Source organism: Lepidothrix coronata, unplaced genomic scaffold, assembly GCF_001604755.1.
Source record: "Lepidothrix coronata isolate B3197 unplaced genomic scaffold, Lepidothrix_coronata-1.0 Scaffold0, whole genome shotgun sequence".
NCBI classification, from domain to species: Eukaryota; Metazoa; Chordata; class Aves; order Passeriformes; family Pipridae; genus Lepidothrix; species Lepidothrix coronata.
The window spans coordinates 5815545-5827670 of NW_016690180.1; the positions used below are offsets into that span (position 1 = coordinate 5815545).

At 38.6% G+C, this 12126-nt stretch overlaps 1 protein-coding gene across 2 annotated transcripts in view; it reads left to right on the forward strand.

Moving 5' to 3' along the window:
* The window catches only part of PPAT (phosphoribosyl pyrophosphate amidotransferase), a 47437-nt gene extending 36101 nt beyond the window's left edge, over window positions 1-11336 (forward strand). Inside the window, exons 3-12 of one of the 2 annotated variants that reach the window (XM_017807602.1) lie at window positions 2650-2856; window positions 3402-3514; window positions 3634-3779; window positions 4972-5044; window positions 5375-5526; window positions 5915-6042; window positions 6163-6219; window positions 6340-6561; window positions 7324-7444; window positions 8691-11336. In XM_017807602.1, the coding sequence (XP_017663091.1) occupies window positions 2650-2856; window positions 3402-3514; window positions 3634-3779; window positions 4972-5044; window positions 5375-5526; window positions 5915-6042; window positions 6163-6219; window positions 6340-6561; window positions 7324-7444; window positions 8691-8860 (1389 nt within the window). In that variant the 3' untranslated portion in view covers window positions 8861-11336. The remainder of the gene's footprint in view (window positions 1-2649; window positions 2857-3401; window positions 3515-3633; window positions 3780-4971; window positions 5045-5374; window positions 5527-5914; window positions 6043-6162; window positions 6220-6339; window positions 6562-7323; window positions 7445-8690) is intronic. The other variant, XM_017807697.1, reaches the window with a different exon arrangement.
* The last annotated feature ends 790 nt before the right edge of the window (window positions 11337-12126 follow it).

Genomic DNA, 12126 nt, shown 5'->3' on the forward strand with positions numbered 1-12126 from the left:
CTCAGAATGAACTTCCACCATGTGATATAATAATTTGCAGTATCTCCATGTTACTGAGCTACAATACTTAGCTGTCATGCTAAGAATTTAATTGACTATCTCATCATATTAGCTTTGATATTTTAAGAGTTGCAGAGCATGTGATAGTTTCTTTTATCCTTGAAATATATTTCTCAACTACAACACTTTTAAAACCTGTAATAACCACAGTGTATTAAAGAGCCTGTGTAGTCCAGTTTATATGACCTGGTTAATCCTGGAAGTGGTGCTAACATAACAAACATTTGTGTCTCTTACACTGGTGAAAGCATATTTAGGACTCTGACTTGTAAACTAGTACATAAAAATATCAGCTGTTAAGATGCTACTGTACCTGTTTGTTCTCCAAACCCACTTGACTCTTCTTCATAGCAAACAGAATGCAAAAAGCTTCTCACTGCATCAATTTACTCACCTTTGTCAACGGTTTAAGGCAATACCTGTATTAGAGTATGAACTGGACCATCTAAGCTATAGATACGTGTTCCCTTCTGATTGTGGTCATCCTTTGACTGTGGATTGATAGCCCATGACAAAGGCTATTAATCCTTTGTTTTAAAATCTCCCAGAAAGACTCATACAGATTTGTGTGTTGAAGCCTTTCAGCTAGACTCATACAACAAAACAATATTGTCATAGATGTTTCAGCTCGGGTAAAAACATAAATCTCTTGTATAAATATAGTGATGCCAGTAAGGGAAAGACTGACTGTTTCACACTTGGACATGTCGGGGTTGACAGAGAACCTGTCAGCAGCCTGGCAATTAGTGATGAGGAATGTAAACAACTTTTAGGAAATATTTACTGTAATGCCGGACGGAACAAATGTAATGCAGCCCAGACCAAAGGTCACCAATTAAAATGTGTATAGTGTCACCAATAGCGTGTCACAGCATGCACAGTGTCTTCAGTGTCACCAATAAGAGTGTGTGCAGTGTCTACAGTTTTTTACGCTTGAGACTTTTGACCAATTGTGTTGTGGCACGATAGTGTACAAAGAGTATAAAAGAAATACTTGAGAGCAATAAACAGCTTCCTGTTCACCTTACACCTGGACTACGTCTGATATCTGTGTCGCTTTGGCCGTTCCGACATTATCAGCGACATGGACATGCAGAATAATATATTAAAGTAGCAACTTATCAAACCATTATTGTGTTCTGGCATGTATAAGGGCTTGTATAATACAGACGTAAGATTGTCATTGGTATTTTTTTATACTAGTGTAATTCACATTTGCTATCCCACACTAGTGCAGTCTATTTCAGAGGAGAATTTGAAACTGCAATTAAAAGATTATGTACTTGTGTAACCAAATAGTGTAAGTTACTGCAATACTTAACTTTGCCACATCCATTAACCTGTGAACCGGCAGATCTGTCAGGCTAAAGTTGGCCTAAATAAAATAAGAGTGCTTGATTGCATTTCTGTACATATATGAGCACACAGCTTTAGACCACCTTTATGTCACCTGTGAGACCACAGATGATAATTGATTTGGGATGAAGTTTGCTGACAATTAAAGCAAACCCATACAAGATTGAGGCAGTAACTTTTTAACATGATAATAAATATCCTAAAACAACATACACAACCACAGCCTCTTGGTATTCTGACTCTACAGCAGTTACAGCAGAAAATACCCTAAAGTTGAGCCTTCTTTTTTGGTTGAGCTCTGAGAACAGCTCAGCCAAATTCCTTTCTTTCTGTTCCATCTCACTCTCTTGTTGTTGCATCTGCAGTACAGGTTATGAGACATTCAGAGCTTCAGACCTCTCCTGTGTGTCTTTGAAGGTCCTAGAGGAGTGTTACCTGTCATGTATACAACAATTACCATGCCTGATAGTCAAACCAGGCATAGAAGGATGTAAATATTTTCCACAGGCAGTGGCAGAAGCAGGAGTTTATTATAGAAGGGCCTGGAATCCAGACTTAATTTGTACTCTCAGTGCAGCTTTTCAGACTAGTCGTGCAGCTAAATTGTCTCCATGCAGTGCTCGCTTTTGGCTTGTTGCCAAAAGAAGCTTCTGTCCTGATGTCTGACTAAAAGGTTTTGATGTATTTCTGCTTTAGATATACTTGGCTATATAAAAATTGGAAGTAAACAATAAAACCTCTTGGAAAAAAACTTTACTTCTGACATTGTCAAGAATGTCAGTGGAATCTAATAAACATTACCATGAACCCGCTTTAAAAGTAAATCCGATATACCACTAAATTGTAAAAGATATTCTCTGCCTAGAACTTCCTTCATGCAACTTTTTTTCCTTCCTTTCCTATCTTCTGACAGTCTTTTTTCTGGTGTTTTTAAGCAACACAACAGTTTGTGGTAGTGTTTTTCAGAAGATGTATTTTTAGTCAGGGAATAGACTGTTCCAGGAAAATCCTCAGCACAAAAATGTACGTTGCTTTATTTAAAAACAGGATTAATGGGATCTGATATACCACTGTGACACCTACTCAGCTTCTTTCTTTCCCATGTCTTCCAGGTTATTTGCCTTTCTCTTAAAGTTCCATTAATACTGCACCAAAACCAAACAGAAGAAGAAATGAGAAAGTTACCAGGAAAATAAAACCAAACAGAACCTTTTTTTTCTTTTTCTCCCAAAGGGAATGGGTCTTATAAATCATGTCTTCAATGCAGACAGCCTGAAGAAGCTGTACCCTTCAAACCTTGGTATTGGGCACACAAGGTACTCCACCTCAGGAATTTCTGAGCTGCAGAACTGCCAGCCTTTTGTCGTAGAGACTCTTCACGGGAAGATTGCTGTGGCACACAATGGGGAGCTAACAAATGCTGCACTGCTCAGGAGGAAGGTTAGTACCTCCTTTGGGAGGTTCTGGCATCATTTCTTTCTGAGTGTGAGGCATCAGTGAGCAATAAGGTTGCTGTGACTTTTCCTTAATATCAGACTGTTTGGGGTAAGGAAGGAGTACCCTAATCAAAATAGATCATTTTGGGGGGAAAAAATCCTGTGTGGCAGATATTTCTTTCTGGATCTGCTATAGGCAATTTCATATATTCGTATTTTACCTCTCTTCCCAGAGCATGCACAAAGCTAATTAAATGCTCCAAACATGAATTTGTGCCCTGAATATTGGTGGCATTAGTTTTGGTTGCATGTGGAGCAAAGGAATGAGATGGAAAGGGAAAAATTTAGTGTAGATGATTGTACTACCAGTTTTACATAGTTGGTTTGTTGGAAGAAACTTGCCATTATTATGACAGGATCAACTCAAGCACTGATACTTTTTAAAATATTTGTTCATCGCACAAAGGTTTTGTTAGATTAAAATCTGAGCAGTGTTATGTGAGATGTTTTTTTTGATGCTGGTAACACTTTTGGTTTGTGTCTTAAAAGCTTATGCGGCATGGTGTAGGACTGTCGACCAGTTCTGACAGTGAACTGATCACCCAGCTGCTGGCTTTCACACCTCCTCTAGAAAATGATGACACAGCCGACTGGGTAGCAAGGTGAGGAGACTGGGTTTCAGAATCAAGAACAGCAATTTGATCTCGGCATGATATGCAGCTGTAAATGCACAGAGCTGTTCACATGACACAAGGTTATATTCACCTATGTCTCATTCCAGAATAAAAAACTTAATGAAGGAAACTCCAACTTCATATTCATTGCTAATTATGCATAAAGACATAATCTATGCAGTACGTGATCCATATGGGAATCGCCCGCTCTGCATTGGTCGCCTTATTCCAGTAGGGGACCTGAATGGAAAAGGTAATCCATATGCATATACATAGTTTGTGTGTGAAATCACTGACATAAGTAATTAAAGCTATACTTACTGAGGTGTAGGTAGGAATATGTGATGCAAAAGTCAGTTTTGACAAATCAAAAAATTGGCAAGGAAAAAATAATTTGTAGAAAGTTTGCAAAATTCTGTTCCCAGATAAAGGGAATCCTAGTGGCCTGGTGACTGCCACAGTTAGGCAGCCTGGCTGTAATACAGTATTTGTGAAAATTTAATTAAGGTCTCATTGCTTAAACAGGAAAGCAGGGATGAAGAGCAGAGTTGAGGTTGGAAGGGGGCTCTGAAGGTCATTGGGCCAAATCCCCTGCTCAGACAGGTCCACGTAAAGCCAGTTGCTCAGGATTATATCCAGTCCAGAAACAAGCCTGGTTTCTTTCTTTCTCCTATAGTAAAGTGGGCAAAAAGTGCCAAATTGCTCGCAGTGTATTTCTGAATTCCAATCACCCAGCCACATGTAATACAGTAATAGAACACTATACAATCAGTTTATGGGAAAAATCCTTGTGTTCCTGTTTAGCTTGCAAATTGACATTTTCTCTTAAATGAGATTAAAATATCTTAATTTGTTTAAAACTGAAATAATTCAGTGACTAAGTGGTAAATGCTTCCATATCTTCACAAAACTGGGTAATTTTAACTACAAGAAAAATTACTAAGATTTTTTAAAGCATACAAACATTCCTACCCTATGTAGCACAACTTGATCTTTCCTGTGGTTGCCTCTCAAAACTCTCCTTATTGGAATTCAGTCCAGGATCCATTGTGTTCAAAAGCATCTATCTGTCAATGCATAGGAAAAGTAAAGAGTTTCTTGTGTGAACAAAAGTAAGTATGTATATCTAAATTTACTGAAATAGAATTGGAAAAGTTTGAAATACCTGAACTGTCTCTCTTCATGAACTGTGAATATGATGCTGTTACTTCCACTTCTGCCTAGAACAGGTTTAGGATGTTTATGTTGTGGATTTCCTTGGGATTTTTTTAAAATAATATTACAGAAACGGTGGAATGCTTGACCTTTTAGTTAAAAATTACAGTGGTCTTTAACTGCACACTTGGCAACCTAAACCATAGCAAGCCAGATCTGCAGCAGAAGTGCAGTTGTGGGTGGTCATAGTTGCAAGAACTGGGGACTCTAACTGAAATCTTTCATTTCAGGAAAAGATAACACTGAAACAGAAGGATGGGTTGTCTCCTCTGAATCCTGTAGCTTTCTGTCTATAGGTGCAGAGTAAGTGCCCTGATTCTCACTTTATCTGAAAGGTCTCCTCAGGCAGTGATTAAACATTAAATATCAAATCGCCAAATATCATAATTTGTAACAACATGAAAGACATCAAGGATTAGTTTGTTGTGGAGGATTTTTTTTTGCCAGTTCTGGTTTTTAGCAGTTTATTTTCTCAAACAGATGATTGTAAAAGAAGAATTATATAAGATAAAAGCAAATTGTCATGTTAGGATGTTCAAAAGCATTTTTCCCTGTCAGTTAAGTCTTATTTATACTTCAAAACTATCATCCACATTCAGGACATTTCTAACTGCTATGTATTTCTTTTTCAAGGTACTATCGTGAGGTCCTTCCTGGAGAGATTGTGAAAATATCCAGACATGATGTCCAGACACTGGATGTTGTACGAAGACCTGAAGGAGATCCATCAGCATTCTGCATCTTTGAATATGTTTATTTTGCAAGACCAGACAGTATATTTGAAGGTACGGAAATGTAACGTAAAGAGCTCCTCCCTAAATAGTGGGAGATGTTATCCTGGAGCACACATGGAAATTATCTGTGATCACAGTAGAGTACCACTGAATGTAAGCTTGCTGAGCACAGCTGGGATAGAATGGGTTGGCAAAACTTTTGAGATAAAACTCATCAGGAGGAGCAAACTGGAGTTAATTCTCTGTGTAGTGATACAAACGTGAAATTCTGGAATATGACAGTATAGAAGGAAATAAAAATTACCTTATGCAAGTGATTGCTTATCAGTTCTGGAGCTTTTCTTAACTTCTATGCCTGCAACTTGCCACAGAAATTTGTACAGCAAACCAAGAGGAAATCTGAATTATGCATACCAAGAAAAACACTTCTTGTTCTTAGGTCAGATGGTGTATTCAGTCCGGAGAAGATGTGGACAGCAGCTTGCTATTGAAGCACCCGTGGAAGCAGACCTGGTCAGCACTGTTCCAGAGTCTGCAACCCCAGCAGCTCTTGGTTATGCTGAAAAGGTATATGTTACTTTTTTCCCCCCCCAAGCATGTTTACACATATCTCTTTTTGTAATGGACTATGATGATATGGGCTGCTAGAGTTGTGTATTGATAAAGCTTTATATCTTCTATATGCAGGGTACTCCTGTTGAGTCATCTGCCTTGTTTTTTCTGTCATTATTCCTTTATGTTAAGGTATTTAAACGTTTTTTGGTTACTGTGAAGTCATACTAAGTCCTAAGATTGCTTTAAAAAAACAGTAACTGCGAATAACAAGTCATATATTAATTCTGTTTAACTGTCTCCTGTTTGCAGTGTGGACTACCGTATGTTGAAGTGCTCTGTAAAAATCGATATGTAGGGAGAACGTTTATCCAGCCAAATATGAGGTTACGGCAGCTTGGTGTTGCAAAGAAGTTTGGTGTTCTGTCTGATAATTTTAAAGGAAAACGAGTTGTTATCATTGATGATTCAATTGTGAGGGGCAATACCATTTCACCCATAATAAAACTACTGAGAGAATCAGGAGCAAAAGAGGTAAGGTAATTTTAAGTCAATACAATAGAAATGTAAATAGAAGTTGATGGGAGGGTAAAGCATGGGAGGGTTTGTCTTAATTTGTACCATATGTTGCTTCCTTATTTAAAAGGGCAAGCGTGGAGAAAAACAATGGCTAGTGCATGTTTACTGTGAAGATAGGTTAAGAAGATTCTTTTGTATGATTGTGACTTTTGGGAGATTAAGATGGAGAGGAGCAGGTCTCCACTTAAAAAGCACTGTCTGGCAAATAACAAGAGAAAGGAAAAGAAATTAGTTAAGATCAGAAAACCAAGTATTCCTGATGTGTAACTTGTGGACCTGCATAAAACACAACCACATACTGCTGTAAATACCACATGCCTTAAGTTACCAGAGCACCATTTTTTTAATCGGTAAAGATTTTTTAAGCAAAACAGTGTGCGAGTCAGACACCGGAGCAAAATGTTACATAAAATGGTTGACTTTGTAAACTGATACTCGTACATCAAAGACTGAACACCACAGAAGAAAAGCAAAATCAGGATGGAACCTTTTAAGAACATTAGGAAATACTGTAAAAAGTTCTAAAGCTCTCTTTCTTTCTCCACCTGTCTTGGCATTTGAAAAAACTTTATCCTCCTTTTAACCCTTTGATGATTTCTGTACAGTGTTGTGTTCTGTTCTTCATTATCATTTGCAGAACTGGGACTTTGCTGTTGTGTTATAATCTGCTGACTGTCAATTTATAGTAGTCTGTTTTGAAATTATATTTTTATTCAGGTGCATATCCGTGTGGCTTCACCTCCCATAAGATTTCCTTGTTACATGGGAATAAACATTCCAACTAAAGAAGAACTCATTGCCAACAGACCTGAATTCCATGATCTTGCAAACTATATAGGTAAATGGTTACTTGGGGTTTTGGTTGGGGTTTTTTTTTGTTTTTTTGTGAGAGAGATTTCAGCTATAGGTATTTTATAGTCTACTTTAAAATAAAGCCCAACACACCAAAGCAATTGTAGCAAAAGTTACTAAAAAATTGCAAGGTTGATAAGCTAGGTCTCTGCATTGTGAGTGCTCTACAGATCAAACCAATTTAGCTACATACTTTTTTTAAACAGAGTTAGGGAGCTGTATTTCTCAAAACAATAGAAAGTATTAAAATAATTGCATAAGCATAAGTTACAAATAAAGTATGACAACAAAGCTCTCCAATACTTAAAGCTCCTTCCAGGAACCTTCACAATAAGGAGCTACCAGGAAGAAAATAAGTCCGATGATGAAAAGCGGATGTAGTTTCACTTTCATGAGACATTCACAAAAATATATTCAGAATTTTTAAACATGCACTGATTTTTGTACAAATTTAAATTTATATAAATAATTTAAACTGCATTATATATTTCACTTTGAAAGAAATGATATTTGAAACCAAGCAAAGAATGTCAAAAAACTTCTCAAATTTCGAGTCATGTTTGTAGCAGAACAAAAGAAGACTCAACAGTTTATGTTCCACTGTAAACTCTGATTTCTTGTGTTAAATACTTACTCTCACTGTCTAATACCACAAAATTATTGTGAAGGCATGCTGAAATATTTCAAGTTTGTAGGATCTTATTTTTAAGTGTTATTCACTTACATAGTGTCTGCAAATGATAGAAAACTAATGATCTATCAAACTTCCCTACTGCTAGAAAATTTGCATGAACTGCATAATGAATTTTTTTGAACATGATGGTCTTCCCCCCTCCAAGTCCCAGTGAGGTTTTGTAGTCGTCAGTGCTCAGATTTGGGAAGCAGCAGCCACACACACATCTGCTTCCAGACCTGAACTAGGGTAGCTCTGGGACACTACAGGGAGTTTAAGGAGTCTTAATACTGTTCTTTGCTTCTGTTTCTCCAGTATGTGTGATGTATTTGTTCCCAACTCAGAACCTTCTGTCTAGATTTTAGTGAGTTTGCTCCCTGCACAAAGCACTTGAGAAGGGCAAGGCATATGACGATCAGATAATTTTTCAGTCATTCTCTTTAGGTAAGGTGATCCACCTGGCATCATAATCCATACGATAATGCAACTGCGTTTCCAAAGAGCATTGCATTTGGTACAATACTGCAGTTTTAACCAATGAATTCTTCATTTCCTCTAGGAGCAGACAGTGTTGTCTATCTTTCTGTGGAAGGGCTGGTATCATCTGTGCAAGAAAGCATCAAAGAACAACAAGAGAACAGCCCTAAAAGCCAGAAGTCATTTATTGGAAAGATTGGTCATTGCACAGCATGTCTTACTGGAGAGTATCCTGTAGAGCTAGAATGGTGAATTTTTAGTGGATGGACATAATTTCATCTGTTCTGGAATGTACCTTTTTCAGTGATGCCTTCTTGTTAAATAGCCTCCTTGCATTTAGGTAATACATAAACCTTATTACAGCTAACTAATTACTGTTACTAAAACACATGTTTAAGTAAAGATTTACAGAAAGTCTTATGTGCTGATGAAAACAACGTAAGCAGATTAAAATACAAAATCATGTAGTTTTGATGCACAGTTGTGCCTTCCATTTTCTCACAAAATGCTATAAAAACCAAAGTATTTTTAATTATGCAGCAGTCCCAGATTTTGTTGCTTCAGTCTTGCCCCGAAAGATATCCCTGTTAGACTTGTTCACAAATCATGAATTTTGTGGTGTAATTTCAAATTATCTTAATGCAAAGGCATCTGAAGTTTGCTTTTCTCCTTAGGAAAAATACCGGATTCTGAAGAATCAAACTGCTTCCTCAGCAGTTCTTGCTTAGGCTTTTTAAGAATGGAAGTACCTAACTTTTGCATATATACCTAAACAGCCTTTATTAATCAAGGCTTTTGTAACAGATTCTATGCACATAATGTCTAACATATAATTTTAAAAAATGAAGACTCAGGGAAATGCTCAGCCAAAAGCTCTCTAGTTTTGTAATTCTAAAATTCTTTTTTAGAAGTCCAGTGTAATTATATTATCTTTGTGTGCTTCTATCAGTTGGCAATACAACGTGGAAGGAGAAAAAAAAATACTTGGCACTGCCTTTCTGTTTTCTGTTTTACATCTTGTGTTCTCCAGGATAAGTCCTGACAATTTCCTAAGTCTGAGCTAATGCTCAGTGTGCTTTTCATGTGTCAACGTCCAAAGCAAACTAAAAAAAATAAATGTAATAGTAAAAATTAATTTTAACAGTAAAAACAATATATCAAAGACTGAGTTGTTGTAGGAGTAGTCCTATTTTACTACATTACTGCTGTTAGAATAAATGTAATGTTTGAAAAAAACAAGTGTTGTGAAGAACCAGTAGGTGTTACATGCATTATATCCAGTTGATCACAATTACACAGTTATTTGTATACAGGAAGATCACTTGGACAATGAACCACTAGCTGAAAATGGAAAAGCACCTTTTGAAAACTATTGCAAATTTACGCACAATTGTAAAAATATTTTGTATACCTCATTTTTTTTCACAGAATACCAGCAACTTAATTTTAGATTTTCTATATAATATTGTGTATTTTGGCCTTATAATTGTTTGTGACGCTGTTAAAAAAAATAAACAGAAAAGTTTAAGAACTTTTTCCTTCCCCATCATCTTCCGTATAGTTGAGAATTCCATTACTGGTGATTAAATTCAAAAGGGAGTTTTCTTAGGTGGGAATTGTAGCAATCATGCCTGATGGACAATCACAACATAAAAGTGCTAGTTAGAAAAAGAATGTAAATACATTTAATGGAGTCAAAACTGTGTCTTGTGCAGTGGAATCAGAACCTACTTGCAGTCAAGCCCATGGGAGAACTCAGATTTGATGAGCACTGGGCTTTTACTGTGCATTCTTCACCAGAGCCCAGGTCTGCATACTGGGGGGGATGTATGAGGATCTCTTCTAATTAGCAAGTTTGGTTTTTTAACAGAAGCGTAACAGTTCATCTGGACAGCAAATTGAACAAAACCAGAACAGGTTGGACACTGACCACCCCTTCTTCCAGGGTAACCAGGAAGGAGTATGAGAAAACAGAAAAACTGTTAGCAACATTTTTCACTGTTCTTCTTTCCTGCCCCCCAAAAAAGAAGAAATATTTTTTAAAAGAAGAGATAAGTTGAGCCCTTAGGTTATAAATACATGTGAGGAGCCCTTTCTACTTGAGATAAACACTTAGGTGCACAGTTTAAGAAGGCTGCAAGCAGAAGTCGGTCTGTCTGAAATTGTCCATAGGACAGACTGTAAGTGAAACTTGTTCAAATACTCTTTCAACGTGTTTTCAACAAAACTATTCCTTTTGAAGTCCAATAATAATTTCTTCAATGTGATTTGAACACTGGGTGGCATAATTCTGATTAAAAAAAAAATGAGTCCTATTGTCTTTTCCCCCCTTCATGTTAGACATGTGAAGTTCTGTCTGCTACTGTGAGCACTGTAATTTTTAGATGCACTACATGCCGAATCTTTACTGCTACATATTTTTCAAAACCTTAAGTTAAAGGGGAGATAATTCTCAAGTGTCATTTTATTCTGACAGCTGGATTTATGCTTTAGGTTACCAGGCCTTTTTGATCACGTACAGCCAACACACACATACCAGTGAGTATGCTGAAGGAGAAAACTGGCTTTAGGTGTTGCTATTTGTATTAATGTTTTACTGTGAAACCGTTTCTGCTGTATTACCAATGTGCAACTATGCCAAACTTTCACTTACAGAATGTGACAAAACAGTGGATAGCTGATGTTTAACTTCTCCTCTGCCTAAGATTAAAAATGGTTGTGAACTGGTCTCCTCGTTCTCTCTCCCTTTGCGGGGCTCGCTGGCAGCACACACAGAGGCTTCTTTAATAAAGTCACCTTGAAAGCATCTCGGAGCCGGAGCAAATCATTTACCATGAGGGTGCTGAGGCACTGGAAGAGGTTGCCCGGAGAAGTTGTGGATTCCCCGTCCCTGGAGGTGTTCAAGGCCAGGTTGGATAGAGCTGTTGTCTGTGAGAGGTGTTACTGCTCATGGCAGGGGTTGGAACTAGATGATGATAAAGGTCCCTTCCAACCCTTAACATACTACGATTCAATGATGTCAGGCCACTACCAGTACCCCCCCCTCCCAGCACGGCTCCCGCTCCCGTCACTCCCACTCCTTAGTGGCGGCCCTAAATCGCATCCGGTGGGCAAAGTCTGGCCCCGACCGCCCTCGTTGGCTCCGCGGGAAGCTGAGCGGGACAGCCCGACCGAAGCGCAGGCCAAGAGCTGCACCCCGGCTCCCGCCCGGACATGACATCCCCGGCCCGCCCACGGCGTACCACCGGCAGGGTGGTACGGGGCGGGGGGGGTACGGACACACGCCGACGGAGACGAGTGAACGGTGAGCGTGGCGGCGGAACCTTGCCCTTCGCCACAGCCACCTGTGATTGTTTTAGCCCATGTTCCATGTCCGCCGGGGAGCCGGGGACAGCGGGGCAGGCTCTGGCGCGCCCGCTGTTCCTCCCTCCCTCCTTCCGTCTCCCCCTCGGGAAGCGATGATACCACCCCACGTGAGACTCTGCCGGAGCGGACGCTAGTTGCGGATGCCCAAACGG